Source organism: Trachypithecus francoisi, unplaced genomic scaffold (assembly GCF_009764315.1).
Source record: "Trachypithecus francoisi isolate TF-2019V2 unplaced genomic scaffold, Tfra_2.0 Lachesis_group0, whole genome shotgun sequence".
Taxonomy (NCBI): Eukaryota; Metazoa; Chordata; class Mammalia; order Primates; family Cercopithecidae; genus Trachypithecus; species Trachypithecus francoisi.
This window is the reverse complement of record NW_022681453.1, coordinates 113,789,767-113,807,047: the sequence shown is the minus strand read 5'-3', so window position 1 is coordinate 113,807,047 and position 17,281 is coordinate 113,789,767. Positions and strand designations below refer to the sequence as shown.

Below are 17,281 nucleotides of genomic sequence, written 5' to 3'. Positions count from 1 at the left end.
GTGCTGGGATTACAGGCTTGAGCCACCGCGCCCGGCCTATACATTATTTTTATAAGTTTAATTTTACTATTATGTAAGTAAATGCATTGTAAGAATACTTTTTTGAAGTAAAAGTCCTCTGTAGAAGTGATGAGAGGTTATTTGCAAAATAATCTTTACTGGGACATAATTGATGTGTGTTTACTGTTCTCTCTGGAATGTTTCTTGCTCTAATGGCCCATGTCTTTCTCTTTCCTTGCATTCAGATACTTCCCTGGCCATCTACCCTAAAATAGAACTCAATTATATTCTATTTCTTTATTTAGCTTTAGTTTTCTTCATAGTAGCCGACATGTATTTATACTTGTTTAATGCCTTTCTGTTCCCGTTAAAATATATTTGAAAATAGGAGGAGCTTTGACGATTTCTTCACTGCAGTATTTTGGGGATCTACAAAATGGACTTTCAATAAATACTTGTGGAATAAATAAGTGAATAGATCAGTGAATGAATGAAAGCTGAAAATATCTTTGGTAATTTGAAGAGCACACCTGTATGGGAAATAGTCTGCGCAAGAAAATCAGTAGTATTGCACATCCACTTGAAACTTGTTCTTGTATTAAAGGAAGGACTTGGTAAAGTTATACCATGAACAAGATAATAGCAACCATCATAGACACATCAGCACCACTGTTTCTTACTGTTTATTAAGCACTCAATATGGGCCTGACTTAGAGCTAAATACTTAACATTTATTGTTTCATTTATTCTTCCATACTACATTATGTATGGACTAAGTGTACTGTTATCTCATTTAAGCAGTTAGACTCAGCTTTGTTACTTGCTCGTGGTCACACAGCAGGTAAGTTGTGGCAGTACCAGCACTCAATCTCGAATCTGCCAGACTCCAAAACCCACACTCATAACCAGAAGACTACCATTGTCTTCTCTTATCCATAGTGGTTATAATCTTATATAATTGAATATGCCAAGCTAAATCATTAATACTTTTAAATGGGTATTGGCAGACATAGTAATGTCAAAAGTAATGGTGCAAAGATTAGTACATAACTATAATAGTTAGGATTGTTAGTCTGGTACCAAGATAGATGCAATGTGGTTAAGCATAGAAGCGCATACAGTGCAGTACCATCCATGCATCCTAATTGCAATATTTAAAATGGGAGATAAAAAACAGCATATTTAGGAAGCCTAAGATAAATTCACTACAGGTGCAGCTTTGCTCGGAACAGAAGAGTTGTGTTGAGAATTGTGGGTTAATTATGTGTGTGTGTGTGTGTGTGTGTGTGCGTGCACACACATACATGCATTTGCTTTTGCTTTTTGTTTTATATATATTAGACTCAACGGGTCATGTATTCGGTACAAAGAAAAGAGAGTTGTGGACTTTTGAAGAGACCTGGATTCTCTATTGACTTTGCCTATGGTAGCCTTTGATAAATCATTTAAACATAGCATATATGTGGGAGTTCTGAGACTAAACTCCTTGAATTAATTTGTGGGTCTGCCATTTGTTAGCTTTGTAATTTTGGATTAAGATAGTCACATTTTTTGTGTCTTAATTTTTTTAGATTTAAGGTGGCTTGCTATGAGGAAGAATCAAATATGACATATAAGTCTCTCACTCGTAGTTGGAATATGACACGTGCTCAGGTTTAGCACATACCTAATCTCCAAGATCATCTCTGGCAGAAGGCTTCCAGAGCCTGCTGAGTTTTTCCGCCCTTTCCTTCCTGTGATCGCCCCTTCCTCTCTCATTTCGCAGGCTCTTTTTCGCCCTCTGCCGGCGGATAGTGGCAGAACCCAGCTTTCTGGTTGCTATGGGTACCGAGGTAACGCGGTAACTAAGGAGACCAATACGGAAACTCCCTGCAGCTATCCGCGGCCTGCCGGCGGTGGTGATGCGAGAGGCTGGGGTCTCCAGGTGGGTTGTCTGGCTGCGGGTGGATGAGGGAGAGCAGCGTCTCTAAGTCTGCCTAGCGGGCCGCAAGCCGGAACTAGTTGGTGCGGCGAGCAAAGCGGGCAGAGCGGCTGGAAAGCGGACTCAGCTCGGGTGGAGCTGGAGGCACCGGCCCAGTAGGTGTTTGCTGAGCCCTGGCCATATGCTGACATAGTGCCAGGCCTGCAGGCAGCAGGATGGGGCCCTGGCCTCAGGAGTTGAAAGCCTTTGGTATACACCAAAGACTTCCCAGCCCAAGATGCTAATGGATAAATGAATCAAGAGTGAACCCCAGACAGGGGGACTTCATCAGTTGTACCCCTTCTGCAGCCTGACCCTTTCAAATACTAGCCCTTTTTATCCTTTGAAGTCATTTGCACCTTATGAAAAATTTGGCACCCTGAGAAACCATGTTTCATCCCCTTTTGTAGCCTTTAGTCTGCCTGCGCGTTCACATGCACCCACTTCCTTGAAGTTTACTCACAAGTAGACTATGGTGCGAGATGCCCGATTCCTGAGACACCTGAAGTTGTGGATATTTCTTTTTTTCTTCCCAAAATCAGCAGTAGAGAGACTCGGGTATATAAGGTTCAGTTATATATATTTTATAGCTTGACTTAAAATCTGAAGTTAGCAAAGCTCATTTAAAAAAAATAGTAAAGTTGAAGCTACACAGGATTAAAATTATACAAACTGTATGTTTATGCGAACCTAACGACTCCCTCTGCCTTTCTCCAATTTAGCTCATCTTATAGTCTACACAGAGGCCTGCCCTGACCTTCCATACTTTTACCAATTGTATTACAAATAAATTGTTTGAAAGTAGTTCCTTCATGTCTTTCAAGACACTTAACAATTCTTGCAATTAGTTTATTTGCTTTTTCATTTTTACCTACTTCCCTCACCAGAGTGTAAGTTCAGTGAAGACTGGTATTACACCTGTCTGGTTGACCTTGTTCCTCAGTGCTTAACCTGACACCCGGCAGGAAGAGAGTTCAGTGTATATTTGTTGATTGCTCATCAAGATCGGTGGGAAACATTGAAAAAATAAAACAGAAAGGTTAGTTGAAGTGGGAAAGAGGTTATGTGTAATCTTTTTCCGTAGGGTAGGTTGTGCAAAAAAATAAAAGCAGTAGAAAAAAATTACTTGCTTAGCACATTATTATTGGCACTACATTATGTGTAGGGACTGTATGGATTGCTGGGGTTTCAAAGGTCAATGGTAGGGCTACCCTCAAATATTCGGGCTACTTAGGGCAACAAAATCTATATAAACAAAGATACAAAAAATAACACAAGGTAACATACAATAGCAAATGAGTTTAATAGACATGGTCTTTGTATACGAGGAGAAGCTTGGTTTCGATGGAGGGAAGCTTCATGATACAGGCGGCCTTCGAATTGAGCATTGCATAGAATAAAATTGGTGAGCAGAGAGGTAAACACTAAAGCTCATTATGTAAAAAAGATGAAAGCAGAGATGCTAAGGGTAAAGTAGAATCTTGATGCTCCATTTTCTTTTCTAGGTAGTTTCTAAGGCTGTTCCTTCTCTAGGTAGTTTCTAAGGCTGCCCCTTTCCCTGAACCATGAGCTCTCTGGAGGTCTTATAGGAGTCTACAGCTAGACAAGTCAGGTCACAAATCAGACGCCTTTTATTTAATATCCTGCAAATTAGAGGGGGAAAGGGTCCTTACCATTTTCTACATAGATAAGCTGAAGTTCAGAGAATTTCTATCGTGCAAAGATCTTCTGATTTAAATCCAGTGAATTTAGGATACCTAGGTTTTCTGACCTTAAATTCAACACCTTTTAATATTGCTTATTATTTTTAATTGAAAGTATTTTAAAATGGCATCTTGTCCCTTGATATCTAAAGGTAAAGTTTCTCAGTTGTTCTCAAGGGAACCTGCCTATAGAGGGTAAAAAGTGGGCGACTTGGGTACCATTTAGTGCCTTGAAGCAGTATTTTATTATCAGATATCTTGTTTGGCTGAAAGATTGAATGCAACCTGAAGTCAATACCTATATTAGTCCGTTCTCACACTGCTATGACGACATACCCAAGACTGGGTAATTTACAAAGGAAAGAGGTTTAATTGACTCACAGTTCTGTAGGGCTAGGGAGGCCTCAGGGAACTTACACTCATGGCAGAAGGGAAAGCAAACACGTCCTTCACATGGTAGCAGGAAAGAGAAGGATGACAGCTAAGTGAAGGGGGTTCTCGTGAGAACTTACTAAAAGAGCATGGAGGAAACTGTCCCCATGATTCAATTATCTCCCACCAGGGCCCTCCCACCACATGTGGGAATTATGGGGATTACAATTCAAGATGAGATTTGGGTGGGGACACAGCCAAACCATATCAATACCTGCTTTACTTTTAGAATTTTTGCTATGAGAATGTGGCACACATTTATTTAGTAGGACACTCCAGCACAAGATACTATTCTAGGAATCATGTATTATCAGTTCTTGCCTTATAATTTTTTAAATATTTTAAAATATATATATTTAAAATAAGGATAGTTAGAGGAAATGTTAAAATTAAAATTCTTTTAATTATTAAAAGCAACTATTTTAAATTCTTATTTAACATTTCTTTCTTGGGTCTGTGATTTCTAAGTACTATGGTACTAAATGCCTAAACATGTTAATTCACTCGAAGTTGCTTGCTAATTAGACCCTTTCAAAATATTGCTTCAGTAAGGAAAAATCCCTACTTACAGTATGGTTTTTAAGTTTTGAGCCTAACATGATCTGAGTCATTAGAAGAATTAACTAACTTTAGATAAGTTTCCAGTTACAAAAAGTGGCCCTTCTTGTAAACAGCGGTTTCCTAAACCTCCCTTTCTGCCAATGGTGTTCTCTTGCACCTCTAGCTGAATGCTCTGGGTTTCTAGCTGTATAAGAGCATTGTAAATTCCTTGTTTCCATTCTGTGGCAGTAGGTTTTGATGTGGGGATTGCTTTCTCAAAATAGGAACACGTGTAGAAGGATCATCACACCATCCTGGACAATTTTGGGTTATATTGGGTATTATGTGTGAGGAAAAATGTGGTTGTAGACAGAAAAATAATGTAGTCTAACAAATCAGGAACTAGAAATTTTTCCAAATCACTACTAAATTTTTGGTATTTAGTTATAAAAAGTTTGACCAAAAGACACAAGGAAGTATAAGTTTTGTATAATAAGGAGTTTATCTGTATTCCTCTGGTTTTATTAGGTGCCTAAAATTTTGTGCTTTACTATTCTTGCTGCTGACATTGTTATATCCTTGCTATCCCAAGAAAGGTGACTAAATTCTCTGTTGGCTTTACAAAAGGAAACAGGCAGAATAACATAACTCAGAATGATAATCTCCCCTTTTTCTTCATACAAGGAAATTGGTTTATGTAGGTGACTTGATAAAATACGTAATTGAGAAGAAGGCTTACTAATTGCATTCAGTGAAGTGAAATTCCCTTGAATAAGACCATTTATTGGTTAAATAACATTATCAGCAGAGCTACAAATCTCAGTCATCTTATTGTAATGAGATTTACAGATGTTCGTTCATTTTTTGTATCGGTAAAGTCAACCATATATCAGTTTAGCTTTATATATATACATACACATAAAATTATATTGTATATCTGAATGTGTAAGCAAAATTATAGCAATTTAGATTATTTTAATAATCAGACAGATTGACTTTGGGGATTATTTTATCTCTTTAATGATAATAATAACATTATGGAAGTTTTTGTGACAAAGTTATCAATTGTAGGCAAGAGGCCAGTATTTGGATTCCCTGAATATGATCAGAAAGCAATACAGATTCCATGTTGTGGATCAGGATTATTCCTGGAGGTTTTTGAAAGGTGCCTTTGCTAGCTGCTATTTGATAAAAAGGGGACAAAAATACTACCTACAAAAATGAGGGAGAAAAAGGGAATTACACTTGAAAATGCTACCACCTCCCTCCCAAAAAGCAAATCGAATCTTAGTTTTCCATTCCTATGGTATCTTTATTTCTCTTTGACACTTAATTTAGCTTTGAGAGACAGGACTTGGTGGTTGAAAATTGAGTCTGAGTGAGACGCCTCCTATAGATTCTTCTATCAAAACGCCCTATGATATTGTGGTTGTTTGTGTGGATTTCCCCTTGATTGTGAGGGTCTCAAGGGAAGACACCATGGCTTATTTGCCACCGTGACTTCAATACCTGGGACCACTAATAGGGATCACAAAGGAACAGTTAAGTACGTGTTTGTGGATTGAAGGTACAAATGTAATTAGTCCCATGATGCAACCACTACCTTATTTAAAATGTAGTAATTATTTTGTGTAATTCCATTTTGCAATTATCTTCAGAGAGTAAATTCCTAGAGAATTTCCTCCAAAATTGTGAAGATCTACCCTTTCAGGTTAGATTTAATTTTTGGAGATAGTCCAAGTAATTTGGAGGTAGGTTTGAGTGAAAAAAATAGTTGCTCCTATTGCACAATCATTTTTAATTTCAAATGAGCCACAACAAAATGGATTTGTGTGTTTGTTGGTGATAACAGATTCTTTTTTTTTTTTTTTTTTTTTTTGGAGACAGAGTCTCACTCTGTCACCCAGGCTGAAGAGTGCAGTGGTGTGCAATCTTGACTCACTGCAACCTCGACCTCCCAGGTTCAAGTGATTCTCATGCCTCAGACTCCTGAGTAGCTGGGATTACAAGCATACACCACCACACATGGCTAATTTTTGTATTTTTAGTAGAGACGGGGTTTTGCCATGTTGGTTAGGCTGGTCTTGAACTCCTGACCTCAAGTCATCTGCCCACCTCAGCCTCCCAAAGTTTTGGGATTACAGGCATAAGCCACCACGCCCAGACATAAAATGGATTCTGTAGACAGTTTCAAAAGAGGTGTCACAAAAATGTTTTTAATCAGTGGTTGCATCGTTGAAATATAAGATAGTCTCCTAAAGGAACAACAATGAAGAATCACTCATTTGGTTACGTAGACTTTGATGTCGCAATAGCCTTTTATTAGGTAATTCCAATTTTGGTGCTTTCCTTCCTTAAGTCTTAGAGCAAAGCTTCTAGACTTACGTTTTCACTGCTAAATCCCTATTAGACTCTTATTAGCTACAGAATAAATTCCAAATACTATAAACTTGACATTTAAAGCCACTTATTATTGGGCCTCAGCCACTATATCTAAATTCATGTTTATTTTTTTTTCTTCCATGTAACCTGCACACCAAGCAAGTGTAACTACTCATTAGTCCCTTATTCAAGAGTTATTCTTTCCAACAGTATGGAATATTCATCTAATCCATATCTTTATCTGTAAGCCTCCTTTCTCCTTCAAAGCTTTCCTTGAATGCTAGCCAGCTGAATTCTCTCTTTTCTTTCACTTCCTATATTATCACATGTATAAATTTTATAGCCCTTATATTTTTTACCTTGTTTTATGGCTTTTATATTTAGGGTCTTATATGCCCTATTTTGCTCTAAACCATTTGAGCTCAGAAAACAAACCTCCTTGGGCCTTGACTCCTCTCCATACCTCTCAGCACACTGCCTTGTATATAGCAGAAGCTTAATGCATGTTTATTGTGGTTATGAGGACACACATAGGAACAAATAAATAAATGACAACATCAAATGGTATGGACATTTAAGTCTATGGTCACTATAACATTGATTCATATTCCTTTAAAAGCTCTTAGAACTTGGAAATTTTTATTCCTATAAAAATCTAATAGTTGTTCATGTGACTTAGTAATTCAGCATTACAGAGTAAATTATTATAGAACCATGAATAATTGGGATACTTGGGAAACAGGGTGTTCTGAATAATTTAATTTTCTGGTTAACTCAAGTTAAGCAGAAAGTCCTTTTTGTTTCATTTCTTGTTGAAATATTCTTTCTAAAATATGCTAATTTCTGATCTTAGCCAAAGAGTATCATTAAAATTTTCTTTGATAAATGAGGATATTAGAATGCCTTTGGGTAATTATTACATACCTTAATTTTCATTTTATATTGTCATATATATATAAAAAGATTATTGGGTTTAGATTGTATCTCAAAGACTCTTTTCATTTCTGTCTGCATGGCCTTGGATATTATTTTTAGATAGAACAAATACTTGGTATGCTTTTATAGCCTTAGCGATAGAAAGAGCCAGAATACGTGCTTTAGTTTGTTTTAATGAATGCATCCTCCACTTTTAGTTGACTATTCCCGTAGTCTTTTGTTATACAGTTGACCCTTGAACAACATAGGTTTGAACTGCACAGATCCACTTATAAATAATTTTTTAAAAATAATAGTTACACTCATGTGCTTGTCCCTCTTGCTTCCCCTTCCACGTCCTCTACCTCTTCCATCTCTGCTACTCCTGAGACAAGACCAACTCCTCTTCTTCTTCGTCTTCCTAAGCCTACTCAGTGTGAAGCCGCTTACCATGATTCACTTCCACTTAATAAATAGTAAATACATTTTCTCTTCTTTGTGATTTTCTCTATAACATTTTCTGTTATCTAACTTACTTTTTAAAAGAATATAGTATATACATATATATAACATACATAATGTATTCATTGATTATGTTATCAGTAAGGCTTCTGATGAACAATAGGCTAATACTAAAATTTTGGGGAAATTAGAAGTTATGCACAGATTTTTGGGAGATTGGTGCCTCTAACCTTTATATGATGAAGGGTCAGCTGTACGTAAATATTGGTGAAATTTTAATTCCATCAGACATATTACATGTCTAACTTTATTAGTACATAAATACTTACATAACTTATATTTAAAATACAGTAATTTCTAGGTTTCCACAGGAGACTGGTTCCAGTAACACCCTCACATCTTGCAAACACCAAAATCTAAGAATGGTCAGGTTCCTTATATAAAATGGCATAGTATTTGCATATAGCCTACACATAACCTACTATATACTTTAAATCAGTTCTTGCTTACTTATAATACTTAATACAATGTAAATAGTTGTGCATTTTTGTATTTTTTTATTCTAATATTTTTGATTCTCTGGTTGATACGTGGCTGCAGGGGACAAAGGCTAACAGTGTATAATTTTTACTGTTTAAACTTTTTTTTTTTCTTTTTTTATTTTTTATTATACTTTAAGTTCTAGGGTACATGTGCATAACGTTTATATCATGTATAACTCCCCAAGGCAATCCCTCCCTCCTCCCCCCTCCCCATGATAGGCCCCAGTGTGTGATGTTCCCCTTCCCGAGTCCAAGTGATCTCATTGTTCAGTTCCCACCTATGAGTGAGAACATGCGGTGTTTGGTTTTCTCTTCTTGTGATAGTTTGCTAAGAATGATGGTTTCCAGCTGCATCCATGTCCCTACAAAGGACGCAAACTCATCCTTTTTGGTGGCTGCATAGTATTCCATGGTGTATATGTGCCACATTTTCTTAATCCAGTCTGTCACAGATGGACATTTGGGTTGATTCCTCATAAAGTTTTAAAAACATTCCTGAACTATATGGAGTTTTGAATTTGTAACTTATGCTGCTTCACCTCTGCCATAATTCTTTTGTCTTTGTTACTTTTACAGAAGTGTTTAAAAATCAGAATAACTTTTAGACAACATTAAGGTGTTAATCATGAACACAAAAGATTTTGTAGTTCTTCCATGGGGAAAACCTGGAAATTCTGTAAAGCTAAAATATAGGTGAGTTAATATATATATATTTCTTAATAGGAATAGTTGCAAAGCTTCTGTATATTGTAATTTTGACTATTTTGTGAATTCTTATCTTCATTTTTCACATTCCTGTACTTTTATCTATAAGGATATAGCTTTGAAATACTATAAATCTATAATAGTTTAAAAATGAAGATTAAAAATACTTATTCCACAAGAACCAATGTGACAAGTTATAAAAGTCTGGTTCATTACCTATTAAAGTAATGCAACGGAATGTTAAACATATTTTTCATGGCCCTTATTCAAAGTTAAGTAAGGATTATCCTGAAATTTAGGGAGACTATTGGGGTGAGAGACCCCTAACCAGGAAATAGAAAGCACTACATACTTTAGCCCTTTACATAAAGGACATTATGTTGAATTGACCTTTTCTAGGAGAGGTCTGTCCTAGATGACAGGGAGATGCATTCAGCCAGAGCCAAACAATTACTGGCATCCTGGGAATTTTATGATCTTGCAGGGGTATGGGAGAGTATAGCTCCCTGTTTCTCTACGATGTCACCTATAGTCACTGGAAATACTTAGGGCTTTTCTCTTAAATATCAGTAAGAGGCAGCCAGCATGGGATGAGGACAGACTTTTTTTTTTTTTTTTTTTTTTTTTTTTTTTTAGATGAAGTCTTGCTCCCTTGCCTAGGCTGGAGTGCACTGGCACGGTCTCGGCTCACCGCAACCTCCGCCTCCCGGGCTCAGGCGATTCTCCTGCCTCAGCCGCCCAAGTAGCTGGTATTACAGGCGCATGCTACCACACCTGGCTAATGTTTGTATTTTTAATAGAGACAGTGCTTGGCCGTGTTGGCCAGGTTGGTTTACTCCTGACCTTAAGTAATCCTCCCACCTCTACCTCCCAAAGTGCTGGGATTACAAGTGTGAGCCACTGCACCCGGGCCAGACTACCATTCTTAATTTGAGTTTCTGAGTTTTTTGATCCAGATTAATAGCTTTGTGGTTATTTGATATCTTCAAAGCTATTCTAATGCTCTCTTCACCTTTGAGATACTGAGTATAAAAGCATTGTGTAAACTGGAAATGTTATAAAAATATATGGCATTATCATTATTAGCATACCACATTTTTGGTGGGGAGAGGTGCTATCTGATTGTCAGGACTACAAATTTTGTTAATAGAAAAAGAAAAAGGGGCATACATTATTTGATTTTAGTGACATATTTCAGGCCATATGTCTATACCTATAAACATTCAGCCAACAAACATTTATTAAGTGTGCATTTTCTATATACTGTGCTAGGGAATGATGGCTACAAAAGCAGGAAGTGATAGTCCTGGCACTCCAAAAGCTTACAGAGAATATGAATGAATACAGTTACATTGACAATATAGAATGAAGCATGGTGTGATGTGTACAGGCAAGGGACTAGGAGAGAACATGGCTCAAACTGCTAGAGCAGGAGCGAGGAAGTAACCAAGTTCTGAGTGAGAGATGCAGTTAGTTGGGTAGTTATTGGGTGAAACTTATGCAAAGGCACAGAGACCACATGATTTTGGGGACCTCTCAGACATATCCAATTGTCTAAGAAGAAAGATGGAGAAAAAAACAGGGTCTAGATGATAACTAACTTGTATGTCATAGTAAAGAGTTTGGAAATAAGTTGGAATCATTATTCCCTGGCCTGCCCATCTTGCTGATCCACAAACCATTAAAAGCCAGCACAGGAATACCCACTCATGGTAATTACCATAGAGTTCCCTTTCTCACTTTTTCCTTGTTCCAAGCCTGTTCTTGTTGGACATTGTCTTTACATTGTCTGATGTTCTGGTGTTCTTCCAGTCCTCTCGACCTCTTTCCCAGCCCGTAAACCATTTCAATCATCTTTCTAGTCCTTGGGTTTGTTCTGATGATTAGAAATTATTTTCTAGTTTTCACATCATCTATATTGACTCTAATATATTAAAGTAGTTTGATGCATAATATTTAAAACAGCAATTTTTTTCTATATAGGCAACATACATATTTTTGCTGAACTGATCATTTTGGAAATCTTAAAGAAATCTCTTAAACAATAAATTAAATAAATAAAGCTGGGGATCAACCTTAGCTTCCCTCAGTGGCCTTGCTTTCCCTTTATAACTCTGTGTATAACATTATCTCCATGAGGAATCCTCTGTTTTGTGTGAGATCCATACAATCCAATCTTGACCATAAACTTGACCAGTTAGTCAGTAGGCCAGTCTTTTTCTTCAGCCTTACCCTTTTCCTCTACCACAGTGGGACTTCAAAAACATCAGAAGTCTTCTAAGCAAATGAGTGACACACTCATATTTGTTCTTTCAATTCTTCTCCTGTAAGCAGTTTGTGAAGTGTGGTAGGCTGTCAAGACTTTAGGCAGGGAGATAAACTGTGAGACTCATCCTGAACTGTACCTGCAGCCCATTTCAGAATGGTCTGTTTCTGGAAAAGACACTATTGTCCTCCTGATAGCTCAAATAAGAAACATGAGTAGGGCAGGCCAACATTCAAATTCAGGAAATACAGAGAACGCCACGAAGATACTCCTCCAGAAGAGCAACTCCAAGACACATAATTGCCAGATTCACCAAAGTTGAAATGAAGGAAAAAATCTTAAGGGCAGCCAGAGAGAAAGGTCGGGTTACCCACAAAGGGAAGCCCATCAGACTAACAGCAGATCTCTCAGCAGAAACTCTCCAAGCCAGAAGAGAGTGGGGGCCAATATTCAACATTCTTAAAGAAAAGAATTTTCAACCCAGAATTTCATATCCAGCCAAACTAAGTTTCATCAGTGAAGGAGAAAGAAAATCCTTTACAGATAAGCAAATGCTTAGAGATTTTGTCACCACCAGGCCTGCCTTACAAGAGACCCTGAAGGAAGCCCTAAACATGGAAAGGAACAACCGGTACCAGCCATTGCAAAAACATGCCAAAATGTAAAGACCATCGAGGATAGGAAGAAACTGCATCAACTAACGAGCAAAATAACCAGTTAATATCATAATGACTGGATCAAGTTCACACATAACAATATTAACCTTAAATGTCAATGGACTAAATGCTCCAATTAAAAGACACAGACTGGCAAGCTGGATAAAGAGTCAAGACCCATCAGTCTGCTGTATTCAGGAGACCCATCTCACATGCAGAGACATACATAGGCTCAAAATAAAGGGATGGAGGAAGATCTACCAAGCAAATGGAGAACAAAAAAAAGCAGGGGTTGCAATCCTAGTCTCTGATAAAACACACTTTAAACCATCAAAGATCAAAAGAGACAAAGAAGGCCATTACATAATGGTAAAGGGATCAATTCAACAGGAAGAGCTAACTCTCCTAAATATATATGCACCCAATACAGGAGCACCCAGATTCATAAAGCAAGTCCTTAGAGACCTACAAAGAGACTTAGACTCCCATACAATAATAATGGGAGACTTCAACACTCCACTGTCAACATTAGACAGATCAACAAGACAGAAAGTTAACAAGGATATCCAGGAATTGAACTCATCTCTGCACCAAGCGGACCTAATAGACATCTATAGAACTCTCCACCCCAAATCAACAGACTATACATTATTCTCAGCACAACATCACACTTATTCCAAAATTGACCACATAATTGGAAGTAAAGCACTCCTCAGCAAATGTACAAGAACAGAAATTATAACAAACTGTCTCTCAGACCACAGTGCAATCAAACTAGAACTCAGGACAAAGAAACTCAATCAAAACCGCTCAACTACATGGAAACTGAACAACCTGCTCCTGAATGACTACTGGGTACATAACAAAATGAAAGCAGAAATAAAGATGTTCTTTGAAACCAATGAGGACAAAGATACAACATACCAGAATCTCTGGGACACATTTAAAGCAGTGTGTAGAGGGAAATTTGTAGCACTAAATGCCCACAAGAGAAAGCAGGAAAGATCTAAAATTGACACTCTAACATCACAATTAAAAGAACTAGAGAGGCAAGAGCAAACACATTCAAAAGCTAGCAGAAGGCAAGAATAACTAAGATCAGAGCAGAACTGAAGGAGATAGAGACACAAAAAACCCTCCAAAAATCAATGAATCCAGGAGTTGGTTTTTTAAAAAGATCAACAAAATTGACAGACCGCTAGCAAGACTAATAAAGAAGAAAAGAGAGAGGAATCAAATAGATGCAGTAAAAAATGATAAAGGGGATATCACCACCGACCCCACAGAAATACAAACAACCATCAGAGAATACTATAAATGCCTCTACGCAAATCAACTAGAAAATCTAGAAGAAATGGATAATTTCCTGGACACTTACACTCTTCCAAGACTAAACCAGGAAGAAGTTGAATCCCTGAATAGACCAATAGCAGGCTCTGAAAATGAGGCAACAATTAATAGCCTACCCACCAAAAAAGTCCAGGACCAGATGGATTCACAGCTGAATTCTACCAGAGGTACAAGGAGGAGCTGGAACCATTCCTTCTGAAACTATTCCAATCAATAGAAAAAGAGGGAATCCTCCCTAACTCATTTTATGAGGCCAACATCATCCTGATACCAAAGCCTGGCAGAGACACAACAAAAAAGAGAATTTTAGACCAATATCCCTGATGACATCGATGCAAAAATTCTCAATAAAATACTGGCAAACCGGATTCAGCAGCACATCAAAAAGCTTATCCACCATGATCAAGTGGGCTTCATCCCTGGGATGCAAGGCTGGTTCAACATTCGCAAATCAATAAACGTAATCCAGCATATAAACAGAACCAAAGACAAGAACCACATGATTATCTCAATAGATGCAGAAAAGGCTTTTGACAAAATTCAACAGCCCTTTATGCTAAAAACGCTCAATAAACTCGGTATTGATGGAACGTACCTCAAAATAATAAGAGCTATTTATGACAAACCCACAGCTAATATCATACTGAATGGGCAAAAACTGGAAAAATTCCCTTTGAAAACTGGCACAAGACAGGGATGCCCTCTCTCACCACTCCTATTTAACATAGTGTTGGAAGTTCTGGCTAGGGCAATCAGGCAAGAGAAAGAAATCAAGGGTATCCAGTTAGGAAAAGAAGAAGTCAAATTGTCCCTGTTTGCAGATGACATGATTGTATATTTAGAAAACCCCATCATCTTAGCCCAAAATCTCCTTCAGCTGATAAGCAACTTCAGCAAAGTCTCAGGATACAAAATTAATGTGCAAAAATCCCAAGCATTCTTATACACCAGTAACAGACAAGCAGAGAGCCAAATCAGGAATCAACTTCCATTCACAATTGCTTCAAAGAGAATAAAATACCTAGGAATCCAGCTTACAAGGGATGTAAAGGACCTCTTCAAGGAGAACTACAACCACTGCTCAGTGAAATCAAAGAGGACACAACAAATGGAAGAACATACCATGCTCATGGATAGGAAGAATCAATATTGTGAAAATGGCCATACTGCCCAGGTTATTTATAGATTCAATGCCATCCCCATCAAGCTACCAATGACTTTCTTCACAGAACTGGAAAAAACGGCTTTAAAGTTCATATGGAACCAAAAAAGAGCCCGCATTGCCAAGACAATCCTAAGTCAAAAGGACAAAGCTGGAGGCGTCACGCTACCTGACTTCAAACTATACTACAAGGCTACAGTAACCAAAACAGCATGGTACTGGTACCACAACAGAGATATAGACCAATGGAAGAGAATAGAGTTCTCAGAAATAATACCACACATCTACAGTCATCTGATCTTTGACAAACCTGAGAGAAACAAGAAATGGGGAAAGTATTCCCTATTTAATAAATGGTGCTGGGAAAATTGGCTAGCCATAAGTAGAAAGCTGAAACTGGATCCTTTCCTTACCCCTTATACGAAAATTAATTCAAGATGGATTAGAGACTTAAATGTTAGACCTAATACCATAAAAACCCTAGAAGAAAATCTAGGTAGTACCATTCAGGACATAGGCATGGGCAAGGACTTCATGTCTAAAACACCAAAAGCAACGGCAGCAAAAGCAAAAATTGACAAATGGGATCTCATTAAACTAAAGAGCTTTTGCACAGCAGAAGAAACTACCATCAGAGTGAACAGGCAACCTACAGAATGGGAGAAAATTTTTGCAACCTACTCATCTGACAAAGGGCTAATATCCAGAATCTACAAAGAACTCAAACAAATATACAAGAAAAAAACAAACAACCCCATCAAAAAGTGGGGAAAGGATATGAACAGACATTTCTCAAAAGAAGACATCCATACAGCCAACAGACACATGAAAAAATGCTCATCATCACTGGCCATCAGAGAAATGCAAATCAAAACCACAATGAGATACCATCTCACACCAGTTAGAATGGCAATCATTAAGAAGTCAGGAAACAACAGGTGTTGGAGAGGATGTGGAGAAATAGGAACACTTTTACACTGTTGGTGGGATTGTAAACTAGTTCAGCCGTTATGGAAAACAGTATGGCAATTCCTCAAGGATCTAGAACTAGATGTACCATATGACCCAGCCATCCCACTACTGGGTATATACCCAAAGGATTATAAATTACTCTACTACAAAGACACATGCACACGTATGTTTATTGCAGCACTATTCACAATAGCAAAGACTTGGAATCAACCCAAATGTCCATCTGTGACAGACTGGATTAAGAAAATGTGGCACATATACACCATGGAATACTATGCAGCCATCAAAAAGGATGAGTTTGCGTCCTTTGTAGGGACATGGATGCAGCTGGAAACCATCATTCTTAGCAAACTATCACAAGAAGAGAAAACCAAACACTGCATGTTCTCACTCATAGGTGGGAACTGAACAATGAAATCACTTGGACTCGGGAAGGGGAACATCACACACTGGGGCCTATCATGGGGAGGGGGGAGGAGGGAGGGATTGCCTTGGGGAGTTATACATGATATAAACGTTATGCACATGTACCCTAGAACTTAAAGTAGAATTAAAAAAAATGTGCAAAAAAAAAAAGAAACATGGGATTATTTTAGATTTCTTCCTTGTTCCCCCTCTAATCAGTCACCTACTTCTGATCAGTTTCCAACTTGTTAATTCTATTTTCTTACATTTCGCAAAAGCTCAGTTTTTCTCTCCATTGCGCCTGCTCAGTCAGACTAGCCCAAATTCGCTATTAGTTAGATTACTGGAATAGTCTACTAATTGGTTGTCTTGCTTCTAGCCTTGTACCCTCTAATTGACTTCCTTTGATACAGCCTGAGTAATCTTTCTAAATGCAAGTCTGATCAATTCTCTTAAAACCCTTTAATGATCCTCATTGTTCATGCAATATAAATCCCAATTTCTCATCATGGCTTACAAGGCTCTTCATGATACTGTCCACTTCAGCAGTTTGATTTTTTGCTACTTTTCCTATTCTGCACTTAATATCTGGTCACAGAGAACTTCTAGTTTCTTTACCCACCCATTACTCTTTCCTACCTGTGTCCACACTCCTTTCTTTCTGGAACACTGCACTCACCACTGCCCTTTGACTGGCTAAGTCCTTTCATCCTTTAGGTCTCAACTCATCCTTTACCTTCTCTAGGAACTGTTTCTGCATTCACAGGACTGGGTATGTGCTCTTTCTTTGTGCCCAGGTAGCCCCCTGTACTTCCCCAATGACAGCCCT

At 37.9% G+C, this 17,281-nt stretch overlaps 1 protein-coding gene across 2 annotated transcripts in view; it reads left to right on the top strand.

The window, feature by feature from the left end:
* Positions 1 to 17,281, top strand: part of ZBBX (zinc finger B-box domain containing) — a 175,561-nt gene that overhangs the window by 28,261 nt on the left and 130,019 nt on the right. The window contains exons 2-5 of one of the 2 annotated variants that reach the window (XM_033211621.1): positions 1,766 to 1,924; positions 2,371 to 2,518; positions 8,328 to 8,408; positions 9,513 to 9,629. In XM_033211621.1, the coding sequence (XP_033067512.1) occupies positions 9,562 to 9,629 (68 nt within the window). In that variant the 5' untranslated portion in view covers positions 1,766 to 1,924; positions 2,371 to 2,518; positions 8,328 to 8,408; positions 9,513 to 9,561. Of the gene's footprint in view, positions 1 to 1,765; positions 1,925 to 2,370; positions 2,519 to 8,327; positions 8,409 to 9,512; positions 9,630 to 17,281 lie in introns of those variants that run through there. The other variant, XM_033211620.1, reaches the window with a different exon arrangement.